This window comes from Colossoma macropomum, unplaced genomic scaffold (assembly GCF_904425465.1).
Source record: "Colossoma macropomum unplaced genomic scaffold, Colossoma_macropomum, whole genome shotgun sequence".
Lineage (NCBI taxonomy): Eukaryota > Metazoa > Chordata > Actinopteri > Characiformes > Serrasalmidae > Colossoma > Colossoma macropomum.
Window position 1 is genome coordinate 7,196,473 of NW_023494805.1, and position 25,385 is coordinate 7,221,857.

At 40.3% G+C, this 25,385-nt stretch overlaps 1 protein-coding gene across 1 annotated transcript; it reads left to right on the plus strand.

The window, feature by feature from the left end:
- Positions 1–2,065: 2,065 nt before the first annotated feature.
- On the plus strand, positions 2,066–23,119 carry angptl1b (angiopoietin-like 1b). Its single transcript, XM_036597392.1, has 5 exons — positions 2,066–2,432; positions 11,884–12,713; positions 15,240–15,433; positions 18,966–19,236; positions 22,088–23,119. Exons 2-5 carry the CDS (start codon positions 11,930–11,932, stop codon positions 22,273–22,275), a joined length of 1,437 nt encoding a protein of 478 aa, XP_036453285.1. The 5' UTR covers positions 2,066–2,432; positions 11,884–11,929; the 3' UTR covers positions 22,276–23,119.
- Positions 23,120–25,385: the final 2,266 nt, after the last annotated feature.

Consider the following 25,385-nt stretch of genomic DNA (forward strand, 5'->3'; position numbering starts at 1 on the left):
GGACAACAGTGCAAAGTATTATTCTTTATTCTTTATTGTGTTTATTGTAGTTTTATTTGTACCTTAGTTAAATACTTGCTAACAGTCTGTGTGCCTGTCTCTCTAATATGTCATACATGTGCGCACTCACCAAGATAAATTCCTTGTATGTGTAACAAACTTGGCGAAATAAAGTGATTCTGATTCTGATTAGTGGTGGGCCATGGGCTAAAAAAGACATGGAAGAAAGAATGGAAATTGTTAGGCTAATCACCAATAAAATCAGCATGTGTTGTATTTTGGATGCTGGTGTGCTGGTCGAGCAGCGTGGCCACGTTGAGTGACGAGCTAAACCAGCACCAGATCAGCATAAACCATCTTAGACCAGCTCTGAATGCATGCTGGTCTGCATTGTTTTTCAGAGATACACCATGCTGCTTCACCCAAAAGCATTTGGTGCTGATCTACATGTTTACATTAGACTACATATTTAAGATTAATAGATATATTGTGGCGTTGGCATAGAACAAAACACGAGATATTTTGCTTTAAAGGCGAATGTTCTTTTATTGAACAGGCAACAAGGGAGAACCCAATCCTGGTCCTGGAGATCTACTACCCTGTAGATTAAGCCATCAAGATGAAAAGACATAGACTGTTATTATTGAATTTCATTTTTATGAAATGAATTAATTCATTTTTGCATTAATTCAGAGCGGGTATTGGTTGGATTCATTCAGAGTGGGCACTGGTTGGATGAATTTCAAGTAGGCGTTGGGAGGATTCATTCTGAACAAGTTTTGGTTGGATTTATTAAGAGTGGGGATTGGTTGCATTCACTTAAAATGGATATTGGTTGCATTCATTGAGAATAGGCACTAAATTAAAGAAACTTTCACTCCATACCACATTTGTGTTTGTAAGTAGAAGAGGGGTATTTTATTATGATTTGAATATGATGGATTTATTTTTGGACATACAGCTTTGTTTTGTAGAAAGAAAATCCTTCCTTCACATTCTTCCAGTAATTGTGCTGGAAGGAGATGAAGACTAATTAAGGCCTAGTCTTGAAGAGGACTCCAGTCTTACTCTCATTTAGACTCGGGCTTGACTCTGTCTCATTTTCATTTGGACTTGGTGTTGACTTATTAGGCATTCTATGCTCATCTAAGCTTGCTGATGCTGGTTTATTCTGGGCTAGTGCTGGTCTGGTGATGTTTTAGTTGCTTACCCACCATGGTCATGCTGGTTGACCATCATACCAGCATCCAATACACAACATATGTTGAAAATAGTAGTCTAAACTGCGATCAAACATGCTATAAGAACTTTCCATTTCATTGTCTTAAGAAGCTCTTGGGCTGCTTTCGTAGTATGTTTTGGGTCATTATCCATCTGTACTGTGAAGCACTATCAGTTTTGCCTATAGGTTTTGCAGCATTTGACTGAACCTCAGCAGAAAGTATAGCTCTGTACACTTCCGAATTCATCCTGCTGCTTCTGTTAGCAGTTACATCACCATTAAACACCAATGACCCAGTTCTATTGGCAGCCTTACATGCCCATGCCATGACACTACCTCCACCATGTTTCACAGACGGTGTGGTATGCTTTGGATCATGAGCCCTTCCTTTCTTTCTCCATACTCTTCTCTTCCCATCATTCTGGCTCAACTTAATTAATTTCATCTGTCCAAAGAAACTTGTTCCAGAACTGGGGAAGCTTTTTTAGACATTTTCTAGCAAAGTCTAATCTGATCTTTCTGTTATTGCCTGTGGTTTGCATCTTGAGGTGGCTGTAATGGCTGTACTTCCTAAATTGTTAATGCAACATTTTTTTTAAACCCTTTAAACTGAGGCTGAAAGTCTATAATTCAATCTTGACTGCTTCATTTAAAATCCATTGCGGTGTTGTGTACAGAGGCAAAATTTTGGGGGTGGGCTAAATCAAACATCCTCGTGGGGCCAACTTTGGCTGGGGTCCAAACTTTGGGCCGTCCTGCTTTAAGTGAATAAGCTAATACGTGATCCCCTCATAGCCCAGTGGTGTTTACTGGACAGATCTCAATGAAAAACAGAAGAAATCTGACTCTTTGAGTGGTTTTCCAAAAAATAGCTCAGTATGGGATCTCTGAAGTCAGGCAGTGGGTGAAGAGTATTAAATGGCAGATGTTAGGTGGAGTCGTATTCTTCTTTAAACAGCGGAGAGCCACTTTAAGATGGTGAGCACACATACTGGAAAACCCCAAAGCCTTCAGGCCGGCCTCGGCTGCTTCTGGCATCATGGAGGTGTTTGAATGCACTCACGAACAGCGCACACACACGCAGCCATAAAAAGCGGAGGAGCTCCTCATCAGCAGTATTAAACAGACTGGGCTCAGAGTGCCGCTGGATGTATGAAGCTGAGTGCAAACCCAACAGCAGAGCTAACCTCCTCTACAAGAGCTCACTGAGGTAAGAGCCGTCTTCCTCTAATGCTGTCTTAACAGTTAAAACTATGAATTTGCTATTAACCAAATGAATTGATAATAAACTATGTGTGAATTTAGAACATCGTTGTGTTACATATATGACACACACTTCTGCTGTAAACACACTGGTTGTGTTTAAAGTAAACAAGATGTGCTGCCGTGAATTGGAGACACAGTGGTGTTAACGATACACTATAAGTATCACATCTGTTGTGCACTCCAGAGAGCGTTATATGTTGGGAAGCATTGTTTTCTTTTCCTAGAGTTTCTTCTTGTTTAATTCAGTACACCAAAGTCATAAGATGTGTTTCTTGCTTAATTTACTGTACAATACAGTAAATCACAGTGCATGGTTATTATAAATGTTATACTCTTTGTCAGTGTTTTAAAGTGTATTATTTATTCATTTTCATATTCATATTCAGTTCATATAATTCAGTTCATTTCAACTCCAAATCAGTTAAGTTAAATTCCATGAATTTAATTTCAGTTCAATTTTATTTCGTTCAGTTAAGTTTGGATCAGTTCAGAAAGTCAGTGTGGTTCAGATTAGTTCAGTTCAGCTTGATTCAGCTCCATTCAGTTCACGTCATTTCAGTTCAATCTGATTAAATTCAGTTTATTTATTTCATTTCAACTTAGTTCAGTTCAGTTCTAGACTGAATTAAATTCAGTTCTGTTCAGGTCATTTCAGTTCAGCTCAGATTATTTATTTTCATTTAAACTCAATTTAGTTCAGTTCATTTTAGTTTGAATTAGATGTAATTCACTTCAGTTTTGTTCAGGTCATTTCAGTTCAATTTAATTAAATTCGGTCCATCTTGATTCAGTTCAGATCAGTTCATTTGATTCAGATCAGTTCCGTTCAGTTTAACTCCGTTTGATTCCATTCAATTCCGTTCATTTCATTTTATTCAGTTGAGTAACTGAATTTTTCAGTAACAATTTAGTTCATTTCATTTTAGTTCTATTCAATTCTGTTCTGTTCAGTTCAGCACAGTGCAGAGCAGCACTTCATTTGATTTAAATCACTTCAGTTCAGTTTGATTCTATTGGATTCTATTCAGTTCAGTTCAGTTTTGTTCAGTTCAGCTGAGACCAGTTCTATTTGACTCAAATCAGTTCAGTTCACTTCAGTTCAGTTTATTTGAGTTCAATTCAGTTCGGTTGATAAGATTCAGTTGAATTTATTTCAGGATGATTCAGTTCACTCCATTTCAGTGTTGTTGTTAGTTAACACTGTGACTTGTGAGATTAATGAGATTAATGTAAGGTGTAAGATTAATGATGTACCTTGAGTTTGGTGTCGGAGTACATTGACTGGAGTAGTGTCAATATTCTGTTAACTGTTGTGAAAAGCACATTCAACAGTCAAAGGCGCTACATTTACTGGCCTTGAAGCTGTGTAGTCTGCTGATGGAGCCAGACATGGATTTGGTTAGAAACGGAGCCGTGACTCAGGTTTCAGGCAGACGCTGAAAAGCCCCAGAGCTCTGTTCATGGCTTTAATTGAGAAAATCTTTGCACGTGACATATTTTGTTTTACCAAGTGACTTTTCAGTCAGTTCAAAATGAGAAACAGAAGAAACCATCACCCTGTAGAACCCACTCACCATGGATGTGTCATACTGAAATACTCTCTTAACAATGACAGCTTGCTTGGATATGTGGTTTAGGGGGATTAAAGAGTTTAGAACATTATGTAGAGTGTTACTAAACTTTAAAAAGATTATTTCCATTCAATGATTTTATAAAGAACTATCCATTGAAAGTGGTGACGGCTTCAGTCCACTGCTTTATGAAACCTGTATTTTGAAGAATGCATAACATGATTCGTCATGTTCGCCTTTATTCATCAAATAAAATCTGACCATGAAATGATTGCCTGCTAATTTCACTGACAGTTTTGTTACTCATGAGTCTCATCTTTGCGTATCTGTACCGTCAAGCCCACGTCTGGTAGGAGTGCATGCAAATTTGAGCCTCATAGTTTAACAACCTGAAACAAATGTTTGAATAACCAGAACGATTATCATCTGTAATACCGATAACGTGAAAAAAAATAGAATATAACAAAAATACTAATAATTTGTGCACACGGCAATCCACCACAAAAGTAGATGCACTTATTTTACCTGCACATTGATATAAACAGATGCTGCAATTATTCCATTTTTAATTTAAAGACATATTAAACTGCGCTTTTGTAAATTCTACTGACTCCGGCCACAAAAAAACAAAATAAACAATACAAAACACAGCTAGTGCAGAAGCGTCTATATACAGCTTTTAAATCTGTCATTTTAGGAAGATAATCACAGTATACAATCACTCTACAATCATTCTACCGCCTTAAAAAACTAAGACGTTTTGTTTATTTCACATTTTATTCTTTCCAGTGGTTTTAATTTTAACACTATCAAGTTTGGTCAGTAGGGGGAGCAGTACACTAACTGCTTAACCTCAAACTCCACCTTCAAACTCAGCCATTGGCTCACGAGCAGCTGAATGCTGTCATTTTACTGGCTTTTGGCTGAGATATCGGCATAAATTAGGGCGCGATTCATGTAAATGATATGTAAATGAGGTGTTGGTCGCTGGCGCTTGATTTCATGCACTGAAACTGATTCATTTGCACTCAAATCTCCGCTTCTTTCCAAGTTATGAGGAAGCAAGAAGGGCCTGGGTTCGATTCCCAGCCGGGCGATGAGCGTCCTTTCTGTGTGGAGTTTGCATGTTCTCTTTTATCCGTGTCTGTTCTTGTGTGTAATGTGCATGCCTGTGTCAGCTGACTGCATGACTCTGATCATGAATATGCTAATATAAAGCTGATGTATGGAGTCAAAAAAGGGTCAAAAAGGTTTTGAGTTTGTAAAACAATGTATTGAAATTTGCAGTTGTGTTTGAGCGACTACATACACGTAAAATCAAGATTCACAAGTAACTTGGAATCTGCAAATATGAAACCAAAAAACTAATAATAATAAATCAAATTCACAAATGCGTAAAAATATGTTGAATATACAGAAAGGATTTTTGAATGTGTAAAAAAGATTGCCATTGGTAAATGAAATGCTGTGAATGTGTGAATCAGTACTACTCAAATGATTTACACTGTGCCCGACCATAAAATCACAGTGGGAGTTTTTCAGTGCGACAGTACAAATCCGAGAACACGTCTCTGTTTCTGTTTGTGTGAACTTCTTTTTACAACTACGGATTTTTGACACTGTTTTGACAGCAAATTGATGGACCAATAGGAAAGCTTGAAGTGGTCCAATCAGAAAGCGAGTTTGACTTATCCAATCACAATCCTGACTGGTTGCTGTCAGTCAAAGCTTTGGTAAGCTGTTGGAACCCGCCTCTAATGGTGCCTCGACCAGCATATGTGGACATATTGGTATCTGATTCTAGCAGTATGTGTACATGTTAGGTAGGTTCTATATAGAACTGTATATAACACATTGTCCATCAATCTGAAGACCCTTTTCACCATGCAGAGAACCATTTTAGCATGAAATGGTTCTATATAGAACTCATGGTTCTAAATAGAACCATTCCCATTACTAAAGAACCCCTTTTTTAAAGAGTGTACTGTTTAGAAAGTGTGACAGCTTTGAAACACTTATGGAGTATCTGTGAAGGATCAGTGAGTGAAGGAGGGTCTTGGCTGGTATCAGGCAGTCTGTAAGTGTTCTTCCAGGGGGGATTAGGTCTGTGAGCTCTGGGTGATGGTTTTATACGCAAGCAATTTCCCCCACACACATACAGCGGAGCTCCTGAGAGGAAAGTCCTGCTCAGTCTGATTAATGCAGGAACGCTACTGGCAGACGACAGGGTGTTTATAAAAAGAGAGCTACGCTTGGTTTCCAATCACCTACCCTTCTCCTTCCACCTCTCTCTTCCCCCATCCCTCCTTTCAGGCTAAGAGAGTAATATGACTCCTATATTAAGCGCCTGGAGACGGAATAATCGCTGCTCCTTCATTTCCCAACTCCCAGCACATTACACTATCCTGCTTCCTGCTTCAGCAATGCTAAGGAGAAAACACTCGATCTTGTTTTTGAACACAGTGAATGATGGACTGCTTTCTGTTACAGTTCTACAGTACTTACAGTCTTATAAACTACTGCTGGTGTACGTACAGCCCGGTGTAAAAGTCAGAGACCATCTTTTGTCCTACTCTTCATAATTGCTTGTCTTTGTCTGCCTTCAAATCTCTGCTAAAAACCCTCCTTTTTTCTCTTTACTCTTCTAATTATTTTTTGAGACTATGTAAAGCATCCTTGGATTTGTGAAAGGCGCTATATAAGTTGAATTTATTATCTTTGTTGATGTAATTTCCAGTCAAAACGAGTCCTTGTAAAAAGCTAAGGTCTGAATATTTAATCATTTTTTAAAATAGTTTTTCAATAGTGGGACCCCAGTTTGGTAAAACGGCCCATAAAGCCATTTTATTCACTCTCCAAAATGTCCAGTAAACCTACACTTCTTCTAAGTTTTTATATGTAATGATATTATAGTTGATGAGGCAAAAATAGACATAAATCTAAAAAAAATGTGTTTTCTTTGGGGCCTTTCTTACCTTATAATGACCTGCTTGAACGCCAAAAAAGAATGGATAAAAAAAAGGGTTTTAGGCATGTCCGGCAGTAAAGTCTTCAGACATCTGAATAACCCACTTGTACAATGAAGAGGGACGTCAAGGAAAATAAGTGAAAAAACAGGAGTTTCCAAAACTGGAGTTCAAAAATTTCTTGAACGGTCTAGAAAAAATGGGGCTCCTAACAACCACCTGGAAGACCTGGCAGACACTAAAACTGCCCCCATCAGTTAAACAGCACTTAAAGCTTTCATCTCTGAGAGAGAGGAGAAAATCAAGCTGCTTCAGATCTGAAAACATCCACAGGTGTTTCTGTCCATCCTTCCACTGTGAGAAGACGACTCAGCGCTGTGGGTCTGAAAGGATGTGTAGCTGTTCAAGAAGCCTCACTTAGAAAAGGAGACAAACTCATTCAGAGTGAAATAGTTCGATGTGGAGAAACTTACAGACTCAGATGTCTTTACAGTGGTGGTGATAGGAACCAGGAGTGACAATGTTTACTATGGATTATTGCACTAAACCAGATCAAAGTCAGAGTTAAAAACCCATTTCAGACTTTTAACTTGCTTTGAGTGACTCTACACCTTAATTAAATTTGTTTTATTAAAACAAATTATTGAACATTTCATTTTGTCACTACCAAAACAATCATAACGCCACCAAAACTTTACCAAATGTTTCAGTAGTGACTGTTTCGGTTGTGACAATTTTTGCTCATTTTGCTCAGATCTAAAAAACGCTAGCCAGTACATAATTCACAAACAAAGCTTTGAACAGCTGGACACGCATAACATCATCATATCATTCATTAAAACCCCCAAAAATTGCAGAAAATGTGTTTCGATAGTGACAATTCATAATCTCACAAACTGATTTTCAGACTTTGGGACACATTTACTTCGAACCAATTGTATCTAACAGCTCACCATGTGGCCATGAGGGACAGGGATGCAGTCTCATTTCCTGCTCTAAAATGCAGGGGCGTGGCTAAAATAAGTCTCCACCCACAGACTGAAAGTCTATGTGTTTCGGTAGTGACTTGAAAACATATTGAAATTTAGGGATAAGCATTTGTTACAGACACATTTCAACAGACAGTACAATATATATGATGATTTTGTATATATATTTAGCTTATTACTCTCTCAATTAATCCCTTGAGTTTAAATAGATCACAACATAATCCTTGTAAATACCTAAGGTCCAAATACTTAATCGTTTTTTAAATAGTTTGACCCCAGTTTGAACTAATTTGGTAGAATGGCCCAATCAGCCATTTTATTCACTTTCCAAAATGTCTAGTGAACCTACATGTGTCTTGTAACTTTTTATTTGTAATGTGGATGATAGTAAAATGGGGTAAATCCAAAAAAATGTGTTTTATTTGGGGTGTATCTGGCCTTATAACGCCCTACATGTACCCCTCCACCATAAATAAGTTAAAAAAATGTTTTTTAGGCCAGAATCTTATCTCAAAGCTATCACACAACAATGTCTCAGACATTAGGTCACGTATTTGTAGCCATTTATTGTAACAATGTCTGTCTGGCAGTACAGTCTTCAGACGTCTGGTTCCTATCACCACCAGTGTAAACAGTTCTGACCCAGTATGAAAACACTCTAAAACACTTTGTTTACATCTCACCCTTTTAATTATGCAGTAATTTTGTAATTTTTTTTTAGTTTTCAGGTTATATTACTAAGAAGAAGGTTGTTTATACCACTACAGATTGCAGATGTGATGGTCTGTGAACTTCCTCACTGATGTCATGGAGAGCCGTGTTATGAAATGTGTCCATAAACCACCAAAGAAACATTTTAATGAATTCATTCAGATTTGCTGAGAAATGGGGCAGCTTAAATGTCCCAAACAGTAAATAAGAGCTGTTTGAAGGTCATGTTGGTCCATTTTGGATGCAAATGTTGCCAGTGAGGTGAGTAAGTTTGATCAAGTGAAGTGCACTGACTACACTGATATACAAGGGAGCTTATTTATTTTCTGAGACTTCTAATAGGTGCAGAATCAGCCTGTTTTTCTCTGTCGCTGTCTTTTTTTTGACAAATGATGAGGTGGGGAGTTTCACCACAGCCGTGATTTTGGGCTGGGAAATGGACCAAATTCTTTCCCATTATATCTTTTCAGACAGCTGAACGGCCTGGATATTTTCACGAAACCACTTAAATAGAGGCTACTCGTTTTTTCTGTCGGGTTGTTTATAAGCGCATGGCTTTCGCTTAATTCTGCTGATGATTTAACCGTGCCAGGTCAGTGTCTGATTCTGAAGTGGAGCGGGGGCCTCTGCGGAGCTAATTTTTTGCACAGTCGGCCCATTTCTACATCTGTCAAGTGCTTACAATTACAGCAATTTTCCCAACATGCTACACCGACACCCTCGGAGTCGGATTTGGCCGGTTGTGCTTGCCTCATTTGTTTTTTCAACTAAGAGCTGTCAACGATACTGGCTAGACTTCCTCCTGGACGAGCGAGTGGTAGAAAACGTCTATTGGCGAGGCTCTTTCACACATGATCCAGGTGCCTTTCATTGTGCCTTCAAGACCACTTACCTCAGTGCGCAATCCTGGCTCACAAAAATAGATTACAGAACCTAGCGGATGCATTATTCATGCATATACGTCTGCTGCTTCTTTCCATTTCAGACAACATACAGCTTCCAAATGCCTCCATTTACATCAGAAAAAGAAATCTAAGCTCTGCAGATCCTGTAGAACATTCATCAACAGACACAACAGTTTTTCATTGTTCACTTAATGTTTAGTCTGCAGGATTGTTTGCTGTGGTGGAACGTGTAAGCAGAGAGGTCAAGCAGTTTACTGGCAAATCAAATCATAATGCTTGGGCTTCTCATCCATGTTAAAGTGGTTAAGAGGTTTATGACAGAAGATCTCAACCACTGGGCTGCGGCGCTGCTGAAATCCTTTATTTCATTATTATTGATAATGTACAGTGCTCTGCAAAATACAGAAACCACATTTCATTTATTTTGCTTCAAGTCAAAACAGAGATTAAGTGTAATGTATTCATTTTTCTTGAGATATTTATGAGGAGACATAAAATATTTCGCTTGCATAAGGAAAAGAAATATTAAAATACACTTTTAACAGCTGTGCAAGACCTGGCAGACCACCGAAACTGTCACCATCACATAAACAGTACATAAAGTGCTTAAACAGTACTTAAATCTTTCAAAGAGAAAATTAAGCTGCACCACTCTTGCTTCTTTGTCTTAGATGACCTCAATAAAAAATGCAGTGTATGTAATCAACCTGCCCTTTTTTATGGAAAAACACCATTTCAAAGCTGCACTATGTGAGATTTGGGGATTTGGAGACCTCTCTGGTGGAAATGTGTAATTGCACACATTGTGTGGAAGAAAATTTTGTAACATGGGTTGTGTTTTGGACCTCTTTCCCGAGTGGATGAATCTGATGATTGTGAGTGCGTTGAAAGAGAATTCAAGGAAAACTTAGTCAGAACTTGGTGAATTATCTTCTACTGTCATCGTATCTTCATCAGTATAATGTTGATTTTGTGTTTGAGACCGAAACATTGAGCTGGACCTTCTTATTGAGGCTGTGCATGTGAGGTTAATATGTAAAGGCATATAATATGGTCCAAAACCTCTCATGACATCTGACCCTACACCTCAAATAACTATTTCAGACTTTACTGAGTGACTCGCAGACCATGTTTTCTCATATTTTACCATATTTTAGCCTGACTGAGTGGTGCCACTTCATACAATTTTAACAGAAACACTTAAACAGAGCAGCTTTAACACCAGCAAAATTTTCTGAGCAAAATCCAAATTTTGTTTTTTTCAGAATGTCATTATCTTGAAACCCATTTTTGAATTTTTTTTTCCCACTCGCTAGTTAGGACTTCCCCAATCACACAATACCACCAGCGCTAGGAGGGCGAAGGTTAGCACAGGCTTCCTCTGAGACCTGTGAAGTGCCACTGCATCTTTTCGAACTGCTGCTAACGCAGTGCCGTTGGACAGCTGAACTGCTTGTAGGAAGGCACCAACTGTTGGTTCTGTTATGTCAGCTAACAGACTCCTGTGCTGACCAGCATCATGCTGAGTGATGGGGGTAGAGGGAGGCCATCTTTCCCCACCCAGAGAGCGAGGCCAATTGTGCTCTCTTGAACTCCTGGCCATGGATGGTATAGCATCACCAGGGATCGAACCCACAATCTCCTAATGACAAGGCCAACACTAAGACTGTATTATCTTGTAAAGCCCATAAAACCTGTTATATCTACACTTCTTTTACCCTGCTATCCTAGCATGCATGATATGTCCCTGCAATTCTGTTTCTCTTGCTTTTGTTTATGTATTTTATACTGCTGTTCCCTGTTATCATTTTCAGTATTGTACTTTTTGCATCTGTACTGTAATTTAAAAAACTTTCTGGCTAATCGACCACATTTTGGGTATGGCAAAATTATATAAATTTGATTTCTGGCTAAGCATCTCATCTCCAAAGTCAGATGTATAAACTTTCTGTAAGCTTGACACCTTGCGTGAGAGAATGGTGAATAGCATTTGAAAGCTGTACCACAGAAGAGGTGGACTAAACCACACTCGCTCTAGCCTGAGATGTGATACCCTGAGGTAGGGGTTCTCTGTCTGGGAGGGGGTAACTCCAGGATGTGATTGCAGATTCTTGGTATGCTGCAACTGACCACAGTTTTGTCTCCATACAGATGTTTCTTGGTACAAAAATCTCTTGAATCCTGTGGAAAAAGCTGCATGAAAAGGTGAGGAGGGACAATCTGTCATGATTCACGTACCTTATTTTTTTTAAGGTGACAGTGCCAGCTTACTTTGCCAGCAGCAGCCAGACAAATTGCCATGGGTCCCAGCGGCTGGAGCCTGTGTGCACTCTTCTGCGCCTGGGTACTGGGTGAAAGCATGGGCCTGTCCCGGAGACGAAGGGCCTCGGAGGATGATGGGCTTCCTAAAAAGTGCTCGTACACTTTCCTGGTCCCCGAACAGAAGATCACAGGACCCATCTGTGCAAGCCGCGGACCTGCACTTCCAGACAAGGACCGTGTGACACGGTTGGACATAGCGGATGTGCGTGAGCTGCTGTCCAAGCAGAGGCGTGAGATGGACACCCTGCGCATGGTGGTGGACGTGGACGGCAACATGGTAAGCGAAATGAAGCTGCTGCGGAAGGAGTCACGCAACATGAACTCACGAGTCACGCAACTCTACATGCAGTTGTTGCACGAGATCATCCGCAAGCGAGACAACTCGCTGGAGCTCGCGCAGCTGGAGGGCCGCATCCTCAACGCCACAGCTGAGGCACTGCGCCTCTCTGCTCGCTACAGGGAGCTCGAGGTGCGGTTTTCTGCCCTCGCCTCCGTGGTCAATAACCAGTCCGTCCTGATTGGTGCTCTGGAGGAGAGGTGTTTGCAGGTGTATGGGAGTCGCAGGCAGGAGCCACTTGCCCCGCCGCTGGTCCAGGTTGTTCCTGAGAACATCCCAGTGCATGTCCCCCGTTTTTCCAATGAGATCCAGAGGGACCATAGCCGGTCTTTCCCCAGGGACAGGGGTTCCAGAGCGGGCACCGAACCCACTGGGAGTACGCTGGAAGCTAAACGGCCTCCAGATGGCAACTTCAGCTCAGAAGGTAGATCAGAAACAACAATCACCAGAATAATGAGTTAAACATGTGTGGCTTAATAATCACTTCACCAGTTTAATGTAGCAGAAGGCATTTCCTCATACTTAACTGGGTGTTCTTGTGCTTATACTCTTTTCAGTGTGTTGGCTGGAATGACTTGGGGCAACTCAGCAACTGCTGATGTTTGATTGGCTTGCTGATGATATTGCAATAATAATGATATCATCAGCAAGCCAATAATCATTTATAAAAGAAGTTAGACTATTCTCTATGAGAAAACAATGTGGTTTGGCAAACAGTGACTATAAATCTGTGACTTTTTTCAGGCCACAAATTCTGAAACAAATTAAACATATATCTCTGTGAAATGGCTAATTTCTGCTAGCACTCCTATGAGATTCTTGGAGCCTATCCATGTTCCCCATGTCTTATGTTCCATGGGTTCTACATTCCCAGGGTCCTATTGTCCCAGTGCCTTATGTTTCTAGAGTTCTGTGTTCCCAGAATCCTTTATTCTCAGACTTCTATGTTCCCAGGGCCTTATGTTCCTAGAGTTCTATGTTCTCAGAGTCCCTTATTCTCAGACTTCTATGTTCCCAGGGCCTTATGTTTCTAGAGTTCTATGTTCCCAGGGCCTTATGTTTCTAGAGTTCTATGTTCCCAGGGCCTTATGTTCCTAGAGTTCTATGTTCCCAGGGCCTTATGTTTCTAGAGTTCTATGTTCCCAGGGCCTTATGTTTCTAGAGTTCTATGTTCCCAGGGCCTTATGTTCCTAGAGTTCTATGTTCTCAGAGTTCGGTGTTCCCAGGGCCTTATATTTCTAGAGTTATATGTTCCCAGAGTCCAGTATTACCAGGGCTCTATGTTCCCAGGTCCTATGTCCAGTTCTTTCTTGTTGAGGAAGTATGATTGAGGGAACATGGGAACATCAAGCTGTTTATCGTTGCAATTTCACTGACTGGGGGAACGTGGGGCCCAGGGGAACATAACCAAGTTGGACTGTTGCCTTTATTCACAATCAGGTATCCAGAACTTCCAGAAAGCCTGATGTTTTTTTCTCACATAATTTGTTCCACCCATTGGAGATCAAAATGTGATTGGTTGATTTCACTGTCACTTCCTAATTATGCTGATAGTTAATCTAACATGTACGGCTTTTAATCCAGTTCCTGAAGTCCTAACCAATGGGACAGCTCACTAGGCTGTATTCCATTTCACCCCTCAACCTTACCACTGAGCCCTTACCCCTCTGTTTTGCGTGTTCACTTCTAGGAGTAGGGTGTCCTGATTTTTGTTGAGATAGAGGAGTGGGGCGAAGTGTTGGGGCTACATGGCCCTCCAAACAGAGGTTTTTCAGAGACTCTAAATGGAGTGTTGGGAGAAAAAAGCAAAAACCAGACATCCAGCTGATGTATGGATTTTTTTCCGTTTCACCTTAAATGGTGCAGCACTTACATTCTGGCGCCTGAGACGTCACAACTGCTTGGTGGAACGGGAAAATTCAAACAAGAAGCTGGAGAATAGCTGACTTCAGCATCATATCACTGAAGAATTAGCGGTGAGCGATAATAAATAATTGTCCCCCTCTTTGAAGGCATATGATGCCCTAAATGTAACTAAAGCCCAGCAGTGAGGAGCTGAACTTTACCCTCCTCTGCTGTCACTGCAGCCTGGCAGGGTTGCCTACAGAGCAGCGCTAGTAGCTGTTAATGAAGTAATGCTCTTTTTATTTAAGGGTCCCATTTCACAGGGTAGGATTTCAAGCTCTACCCCTTGTAAGGTGACACTCAAAAACAAGCGGTAGGGGTAAAAATAAGAAATGGGATTGGGCCTATCTAGATACCACAAAAAATATCCTCATTGGACATTTTTCCACTGGGTGGTTAAAGATTTTAGCTTTTGTTTCCACCTGAAATTTAACAATGACATTGAATTTAAATTCAAACATGATTCAACTGAAGAAAACAAAATTATAGACATGTAGTTCCCGGAAATCATTCGGCCTCCTCTGAAGGACTGGAAGGCCCTGAGGGTTCCCCACTGTAAAAATCAACCAGACCCTGTTTCAGAGAAAATTCACAAATCAGCAGAAATATCTACACCTTCTGCAGTTCTACTCATAAAACTGGAGTCCAAATGCATTTCAACATCTCGGCCATAAAGAAAATAGAGCTTGCACTTTTTTAAAGACATATTTCAAGATCTTGGCTTTCTCGGTCCAACTGACCACAAAGAACCTGATATCTGTGCTGGTTCACCTTGCCAAGAAGGCAGCGCAGCTTTTAAAACAAGCAGACCACAAGTACAACGCGTCCATGTTTGTTTTTACAGCCCGGCCGTCTGCTGCTCCCCCTCTGCGCCGGATGAAAGATTTAACTTTAACACACTTAATGGCTGAGATGTAAAGGCTGACGGGAAACACAATAATTACATTTTCCTTATAAATGAACCGCTCTTTTCAAAACCTTTCAACTTTTAAACGCGTATTAAACTGTGCACGTTCTCATTATTCTGCTCTCCTTGGTTTTCGAGGTCCTTTCCGTGACTGCCTCCATGCGATACAGGCTGGCCACGACACCAGCGGGATGTACCTCCTGAAACCGGACGGGACCGAGAGGCCATTCCAGGCCTGGTGTGAGCACGACCTGGACAACGGAGGCTGGACCATCATCCAGAGGAGGAAGGATGGATCTGTCAACTTCTTCAGGAACTGGGAGAGTTATAAGGTGAAATGGAGCTCTAAGGCTCATCCTCCATTAACTGAGCAATGCATTTGACTTATTACTGTAACACTGTTGTTGGAAGAAAACCTCGTATCTCCAAAATGGAAACTTTACAGGAAAAGGAAACTAACTACTTTACTTTTAATGTAAGTCAATGGAACCAGACTTTTTTCCAAGTCCTTTTGGGCCGTTTCTTTTGGTCCATTCTTCATGAAATTTACAATGCAAAGGACAACAGGCACTTTCAAATTATGTCAAGAACTGAAAAACAACAAAAATGGAGATACGAGGTTTTCTTCTGACAACAGCGATAAGCTTTCACTGTAACTGCAACGAAAAACACTGAAATTCCACCTGTCCAAACAGCTTTATGGGAATTCCAACTAATTTTCAAAGTTTATGCATAGTCCAATCATTGAGACGTAAACATAGCCATTCAGAGTGGTTCAATGAGGGAAGAGGGAGAATCCCACCCACCTCTCTTTGATTCCCAGCTGTGGCATCACTGGTGATCAAACCTGGAATCTCTCACCAATAGGCACTCTGCTTAGATTGGTGCGCCACAGTTATAAAGTGGGAATTAAAAACAAAGCTGTCAGAACTTGAAGATTCCCACATGAGAGGGATGGTTTCCTCCTGACAGAGGATTTTCCTCTTCCTTTTTTGTTTTCTATGGTAATTTGTTTGTGGTGTTTATGCTGAATTGCATTCAGTTCTCCAGACCACATACTGGACTGATCTGAGATTTGAACAGACTGTTTTTATGACTCCATCTTTTGACACAGAGCTCTGAGAGCTTGACAGATTGCCATGGCACGTCTGGTAATAATAGATACTCATTCACTAGACTGGAATTCCACTGTGTTTTTTTATCTCCCAGAGTAATTCCATCATTGAGACATAAACAAAGTCATTCAGGGTAGTTTGGTGTTAAATGGTTCATTGTAAATAAATAAGCCCTTGATGACTGTAGACTCAGTTTGAGAAAATCGACTCAAACACCAATGACTCAGACTTCAGCCTTATGACTTGGAAAGACCGGAGACCCAACGTGAGAGTCTGGGACTCTACACAGTCGGATACTTTTCCTGCGAATGGATTTGTTTCCTGCCGTAAATCTGATACACAGCAGCGTCGTCAGATGTCTGTTATCGAACTTATGCTCAGTTTATTACATTTTGGAAGAGAAGAGTTAGATTTCAAGCCTCCATAAGCTGGAAACAAGCAAAGCATCAGCAACATCAATGCGCCCTCATTCAGCGCTTTAACTCTACAGGAGAAACTGACCACGTGAACTGACCACTTTCCTCATGATAGCAAAACAAAAGAAAGACAGCGTCTCTGTTTGACTGCATTTAACAGCTTCTGCAGGTAAAACATTCACCACGAGGCTGAAGTTGACTTTTTATTCACCAGCTTCATACTGGAATTTGTTGTTCCACCTTTAATGGTGCAACAGTGAGGTGCCAGAATGTGACTGGTGCACCATTTAAGGTGGAACGGAAAATAAGAAGCTGCTGGAGAAGAAATGTCAACTTCAGCATCGTACATTCACCATCACTTTGCTGTCTTTTCTGTAAACTGTGTTCAGCTCGGTCGTTTTGGTTTCTGTCGTCCTCTAAATTCAACTCAGATTAGCGTCTGTTTTTAGTTGGCTGACCTAGTTTTAGTGCTGAGGTAGTATTTAAGAATGGCCTGGGTTCGATTCCCGGCCGGGCGACCAGGATCCTTTCTGTGTGGAGTTTGCCTGTTCTCCCCGTGTCTGCGTGGGTTTCCTTCGGGTACTCCGGTTTCCTCCCACAGTCCAAAAACATGCAGTCAGATTGATTGGACACGCTAAATTGCCCCTAGGTGTGAGTGTGTGTGTGACTGTGTATGTCTGTCTGTCTGCCCTGCGATGGACTGGTGACCTGTCCAGGGTGTATCCTGCCTTCCGCCCAATGACAGCTGGGATAGGCTCCAGCACCCCACCGCGACCCAGAAGGATAAGCGACACATTACTAACATGCTGTCATTAAAAGGCTATAGTACTGTTACCATCATTCAGTGTTGCGGCCTTAAATTAGCTGAAGAATGCAGACTAACTTGTTTAGGACTTGAAGATTAGGACATTGACTTGGGACTCGACTTGAGACTCGCCTGTACTGACCCAGGACTTGAATTGAGACTCGACTATCTTGATTCGGGACTTGAGTGACAAGACTGGACACTTACTTGTTACTTGCAACTTAGTGACTTGTTCCACACCTCTGCTTACAAAGCCCTGCATGTGCCTCTCCATAGGTTTTAAATTATGGGAATGGGTTTGAAAAATATGCTTTTGTTTCTCAAAACTGTCCTAAACATTGTCTCACGCACCAGGCAGTGTATTCACAACCATTTCATGTAATAACTTTCTGTGAAGGGATCTTTTAAGGGCATTAAACTCTTCAGATGTCTGGCTTGGGAAGGTTCTCTTCAATGTAATATTACACATCAAACCACTCTGAATGACTCTGATTTACATCTTAATGATAAAATGATGCCGACATTTAGAGAAATTGGTGGAATTCCTCTCTGAGTAACAATATACATCTGATTTGATGGTCCATTTGCTGAGAGATTTGAGGTTGTCTTGACCGTCAGTTGTTGGAGTGGCCTAGTTTTCCATTCGAGGACTCACTGAATTTTTGCCAGTCTAATCATCACTGAAACCAGAAGTTTTAAAGTTTTCCCAGCACTGTCAATGAACTCAGTCATAAAAATATGCTTATGTAATGGCCTGTTGTTTTTACTCCCATAAATTTCAACATCCTTGTATCATAAAGCTGTGCAGCTGAGATTCACTGCTCTAACTGTGGGCAACAAAGGAGGAAGGCACTGTGGGTTCATTTTTACCAGGCGCATCAGACTATGAGGTAAAGATGGACGTTATCTAAGCTTACATGCCTGACTGAGTGTTCCGTTCAGCTCTGCCAGAAAACTGGCGCCCCATTTTTCTCCCAAACCCTGACTCTCAGCACTCCGCTAGCTCTTCTAGCTCCCCCAGTAGCGAAAGAGGCCTCTAGAAACCTCAAGTCATTTGTCATTATTCAGATCGCTAATGGAAAACCTCATTCTGAATCAATAGATTTCAGTTACTTCTACATTTTCCGGGAAGGAAGTTGGCCACAAATTGGGCTCGCTTGCGCAAAACGGACATGAACAGTATCATCGCGATTCCAAACTTGTGGTTGGAGGATAGGTTGAGTAGACTGAGACATCAGCAGTTTTCAAATCAGGAATTTGCTTTAAAGACGGAACATTTTGAAGCAGCTCTTTAGCAGTTAATCAAAGAGCTCCTGCTGTTTCATTATATGTGCGATTTCTATGTAACTCAAGCTTTCACCAATCCCATTGTTCGCATGCCAATAGAACTGTTCGAATTCAGCAGGCATCAAAAGGAGGCTAATAAATAGTCAGTAAGCCCTACGAACAGTAACGAGCCTCCGTTTCCGAGCCTGTGTAACACAGCACTACTCAAAACAAATTCTCCCTCCTTTTCATCCTGTTCCAGAAAGGCTTTGGCAACATAGACAGCGAGCACTGGTTGGGGCTGGACAATATTTACAATCTGGCCAAGCAGGGCGACTACAAGCTGCTGGTGGAGCTGCAGGACTGGATGGAGAAGAAGGTCTACGCGGCCTACAGCAGCTTCCACCTGGAGCCTGAGAGTGAATCGTACCGGCTGCGTCTGGGCATCTACCAAGGCAACGCTGGGGATTCGTTAACCAGCCATAATGGCAAACAGTTCACCACCCTGGACCGTGACAAGGACGCCTTTTCAGGTGATCATCGACCCACACGTGGGTCATTCTACCAAACTGGTTTAAAGTCAGAGTTGAAAACACTTTTCAGACTTTTAACTGACTTCCTTTGCTTTGAGTGACTCTATACCCTAATTATGTTTATTTTACTAAAACAAATGAGTGAACGTTTCATTTTGTCACTAACAAAACAATCATACAACCAAATGTTTCAGTAGTGACAGTTTCGGTAGTGATAATGTTCGATCATTTGAGCAGAACTCAGAGAAGCTAGATAGTAGATGACCATCAAATGCAGCTTTGAACAGCTGTACACACAACAAATTATCATATTTTAATAAAAACACAAAAAAAAGTTTAATCAATTGCAGTAAAGATGTGTTTCGGTAATGACAATTTTAGATAATTTGAGCAGAACTCAAAAACGCTAGGCAGTACATGACTCACAAACACAGCTTTGAACAGTTGTACACACATCATCTTTAATTAAAACACAAAAAAGTTTACTTAATTGAAGAAAATATGTGTTTTGTGACAGTTCTTAATGTTACATGCTGATTTTCAAATTTTGTGACACACTTACCTTAAAACAATGGGATCTAACTGCTCACCATGTGGCCATAAGGGACAGGGATGCAGTCTCACTTCCTGCTGTAAAATGCAGAGGTGTGGCTAAAATAAGGCCCCACCTACAGACTAAAACTCTTTCTGTTTTTGTGACATGAAAACATGAGACAACATTTTTTTTTAATAAACTGTAAATTAAACTAAGATAAATCTAAATCTAAATTATAGCAAAAAGATCTTAAATATTGGAAAAAATACAAAAAAATGAAAGGTTTTTTTTTTTCTTTCTTAAATTTAGGGGTTAGGGTTTGGCACAGACAACCTCCCAGGAGAAAGTGATTTTTTTATCATTTCTATTCATCAACTCTCCATAAAATATTCACGCAGTGTAAATGGCAGCTGATGTCTTCAATGGTAAAACATAAAAAAAAAGTAAAAAAGTGAAAAATGACACGATTTTGAAATGACAATGTTTTTGGTCTGGTGATGAAGTTACTTTTAACCCTACTGAACTGAGCATGCTGAGTTTGGTGTTGGCCCCTTAAACGCGTTTTAATCTGTTAAGGTGGATGAGGCTTCCTTTATCATTGGTTCTAATGTGATTTTTTCTGACTGAGCACACAAACTCAATCAGAGCACGGCTCAGATCAGTAATCTCTGATTACTGATTTGTTTAATCAGACCAAAACTGTGACTGATGTGTGACTTGCCTATTGAATATGAATATGAATTTGCCTATTCATGTGTTCTTGTTCAAAAAGGTAGTTTGTGACACAAAATAAAAACCTCAGAATTTTCAAAGTTCTTTACATGTAGATAAGTACAGCAACAGCACTGAGATATCGAGTTATTAACAGAGAAAAGCAGATTAAACAGGAGAAATGGCCACGATTGTGTCAGCCTAAACAAAAGTACCATAAAGGTTTCTTTGAATAATACCATAGAAGAACTAGTTCTGGTTCACTAATAAACCATATTTGAAAAGGAGATATGATCTTTTAAGGTTTAAAGAACCTTCATATTATATAAAAGTTTTTTTTTTTGTTTTTTTTTTTCTTTTTTACCAGTTTAAAGGTTCTTTCTAGAAACTACATTATTTGCAGATTGTTTAAACTTTAAAAGATTCTTCGGAGTACTTTTACAGAAATGGCTCTTTAAAGAATCATCCACTGAAAGGTGCTTTAGGGAACCAGAGGTGGTTCTCAAGAACAAATTTTTGGCACCTTTATTTTTAAGAATCAGCAAGGAAGTGGGAAGACCTAGAAACATGGTGTGGAAATGCTTTAGTAACACTAATAGCATTGAGTGTAACGCTTGGTGGTTCACCACAGAACTGAAAAAGCTAAGGGAAGCCAGTGGGGGCTAACAAAGCCCTCCATACTCCTGCTGATGGTAATGAACATCATCTAAGCTGCCAGTATGACACTTACTAGCATGTACAACCAGATTGACACATTCACCTTTTAAAAGCAACCCTTCTTCTATCTGTTGTGGTTGGTATAGTGTAGTGTATCTGCCTTCTATCCTGTCGATTGGGGTTCGACCCCCTGCCTGGTTAAACACCCTACACTACACCAGTAAGAGTCCTTGGGCAAGACTCCTAACACTACTTTCACCTACCTCTGTAAAAAATGATCATCGTTCTAGATAAGTGTATCTGCCAAATGCTGTAAATCTAAACAGCAGCTTAAACACAGAGCTACAGGGTCTCACGGGTATGCAAATTAGCTCTAAACACACTAAAACTGCAGCAGCACTATAGTGCTATATGTTGTAGGCTTGTCCCTGACAAAACTATAATGTAAGTCTATAGAAACAACAGTTCAGACCTCATGAATCATTGTTTTAAACACTTTATATTGTGTAAAGATTTCATGATGAATGACCCAATAGAAACTGTCCAAAATGTAAAAATATGTTAAATAATTTTAACAGCCGTTAACATTGGGCCTCATTCACCAGCATCTTCCTAATTTTTTTTCTTTTATGTGTTCTTGAGAAAGTTCCTAAGAAAAACGTGATCTTAAATCGCAGAATTGTTCTCACCTCTGTGCTCTTGAGTGTGTGTATCTTCTGTTCTTACCCAAAAGCAAATCCCAAATAAGAAAACATTGGTGAATGTCAGAATCTTCGTAAAACTGCGTAAGTGGGCTTTAAGAAGAAAAATCTTCTTAAGAACGTTTGGTGAATGAGGCCCAATATTTTTCTATCCCTTCTCCTTTGAAGTCAAGGTTTTCATACGACTTCTAAATCTCTCTCCCTCTCTCTCTCTCCGTCAACCCGTCTCCTCTCAACACTCTGGCAGGTAACTGCGCTCACTTCCACAAAGGCGGCTGGTGGTACAACGCGTGTGGGCAGACCAATCTGAACGGAGTGTGGTATTCCGGAGGAGTCTATCGCAGCAAGTTCCAGGATGGAATTTTCTGGGCCGACTACGGTGGAGGCTTCTACTCCATGAAGACTGTGCGCATGATGATCAGGCCCATTGACTGAATCAAGAACACAGCCAAAGACTCAACATAGCTACACTTCTCCACGCATACACATTGGACAGGGGGGGAAAGTCCAGTTCCCAGTTCTGTTTTTAAATGTATGTAATAGCTCAGATGGCAGACCTCATGAGCAGGACATGTTTAGAAGATGGAGCTCAGCTTGTAAAGGGTCCTCCTCATCCCTGTGTATCCCCTATGCACATGTCCTCTCTACACATTGCACCAAGGGTGGAGTTTTTGGTTTCCCAAGAAAGACAAGCCTTTATGAAGTTTGATACTTTTTTCTGTTTGGCAGTTTTGAAGATTTGAAACCTTATTTCTTTGCTCCTTGATCTTCACCATGATATCGTTCAACCTGTGAGGATGCGTCTTCTCAGAACTTGTTACTAGCATAACCATGGAATGGGTGCATCCAAATATCCATACATCAGTGGTGTAGTCTACTTCAGATCACTTCGACAACCAATGCACGCTATAATTCTATTAGTTCTATTTGTATCATCAGGATTATGAGTAGAACTACCTGATTTAATTATTTCTTTACCCAACTTTGAAAGCAGGGGTGGCAGGAACTGGTGGAAAGGTCATGTTCCCCTCATTCCCAGTGGAAAGTCCACCTATGCACAGCACTAAGATACCAAAAGCAATACCAGAGATGTTAATGCAAGTCTTGTCATCTGAGTTGACTCTAAACTCTCTGGGGTGTGCGGCTGAATCGAGTCTCGAGTCTTTAGCAGAGAATTTTAGCTTAGTTTTGCTGCATTACAGGGTTGTTCCGCCATATTGGCAGGGTTCGTTCTTTACATGCTGCAAATACTCACAAACACTGAGAGAGCTTAAAGACATCACTGTTTATTGTGGTTTTTCAGGCTTGTCATGCTTAAAAAGTGAAGCAAAGTGAATCAGCAAGATATAGCAACTATATAATGATGAAATTAGCATTATTGATGGAGTGTATCTATACAAAATCCCAAGCAATGCAGTGGAGTAATGATCTGGATATGCTAATGTTTCCACCTCTTTTATTCACACTTTTTCCCAACTGGTCAGAAAAGTCATTCAAATCCCCTGTACAGTTTACAAATGGTCATTCCGCTCAGCCGACAGATTTAACTCACTCGGCAACCAGCATATTTCATTCAGTTACTGGCGTATTTCACTCAGCCACTAGCATACTCCACTGCAGGTAGCCTTTTAGCACTGCTTTCCTAGCTAGTTAGCAAACTAATGACAATGTTACTGTACTGTACTATATTAAATCCCACAAACATCCACTTTGGATCACACAAGGCTTATGTTTACACTGAAGAAGCAGTCAGTCTAAACTCTTGAAAAGAGACATAAATGCTAATCTTTTGACTCCTATGCTAGCATTATTAGCCCAGTCACAGCATAACTCACTTCATCTCGACCCTTTAGCAGGAAAACAGTGTGTTTTCAAGGTAAAATCTTACATTTGTTGATTGGTAGTGGCAGTTTTAATGCATACCTCACCACAAAGCTGAGATTTGCTTCATATTCACCAGCTTCCCTGCTGAAAAACCAGCACAGACCAGCATGAATTCCATGCTAGTCTAAGCTGGTTTATGCTGGTTTAGCTGGTCACCCAACATGGTTATGCTGATTGACCAGCATACCAGCATCCAAAAAACAATATATGCTGTTTTTTTCTAGGGGGGGGGGCTTCATTTGAATCCTTTCTTCCATTCTTCCGACTTTGAGGTGTTTGTGAACAGTTAGCTGATTCCAAACGTGATAAATCCACTAAATGGTGTTAAAAGTTTTATTCCATTAAAGATACATGATTAGATCTATGAGCTTGAGGCTGATGTTTATTGCTACTTTCAGTCAAGGTGCCAAATATAGGGGGTTATGGGGGGTCCAGGACACCTGATTAACCTCTTGGATCAATCAAAATTCATGTCTGTAAATCTGAAGGAGATGTGTAAGATCTAAATTAATGTGTAGAAGAGCATATTAGGCTATAAAGTAGAAAAGAGCATTTCCTGGTGCGTGAGTTAGCAGTCAGCCAGTGGCGGAGTAGCCAGCCAAAAGAGTTGCTTGTCTGAAAACAGAAACAGAAAAATATATAAATGACAGCTTCACTGGAAATTTAGCTGTATTAAAATACAGTATATGTGAGTGTAAAGACTAAAAGAGAAGCAAACAGATGTAAAGGGCTGACACCTTTTGACACGAGGCAGAATGCAAATACAATGCAATGCTAATTAGCGCATGACGTCATCTCCCCAGATAGCAAGCATATATCGGTCCGCTGGCTGGATAAGATCGGCACCCAGTTGACTGTTTGCCACTGCTGGTCCACCTTCGGACCACCTAGATTACTGTCCTGCATACAACTCTATAGTTTTTAATCTGCTCAAACATTTTAAATGCACAGAGACTTTTATTTTGGAAAATAAACTAAGACAAATATTGCAAAAAAAAATAATGACTAGGCCTGATATAGAATAATTTTATAGAAAATGTTGTTACTGACACTGAGCTGGATTAAAATTATTTACTGAACTAATTTACTAAGTATTACTAAACAAAAGGAAGGAAGAAAAATCTAATACTCTGCTTAAACACCAGTGGGCTGCCCGGAAAACACTGAGCAAAAAGCCAGTGGACTGCCAGCTTTGCCATGAGAGGGCCAACAGTGGACCACTATCCTCTTGCTATCAGGGTAGTGATATTTAGTGACTTTTCGAGCAGGTTTTAGCTACTTTCCATTATAAATAGTTGGCAAGACAAACAGTTGGTTGGTCTTATAGAGCATATATGCTAACGAGCTAGCATAACAGCTAATCCAGCTGTAGTTTCATCAAGTTTTAAAGGAATGAGATCTGTAACTTAGTAAAATGTCAGCTAGATTATCAGTAACGATCAACGTTTTTACACACACTTGAGTAATCAGATAATAGGAAAACTGCAAGTCAGTCAGTAATCAGATTTCTGCTTTACAACCAGCCAATAGACTCACAGATGGAGACGCGACGTAAACGTAACGTAACTTCATGCCGCAGCTTTTTTTTTACACATTGCGCCACTTTACCTGAAAATATAAACATACATGATCTAGAAGATGAAGAATGTTTAAATCCTTCA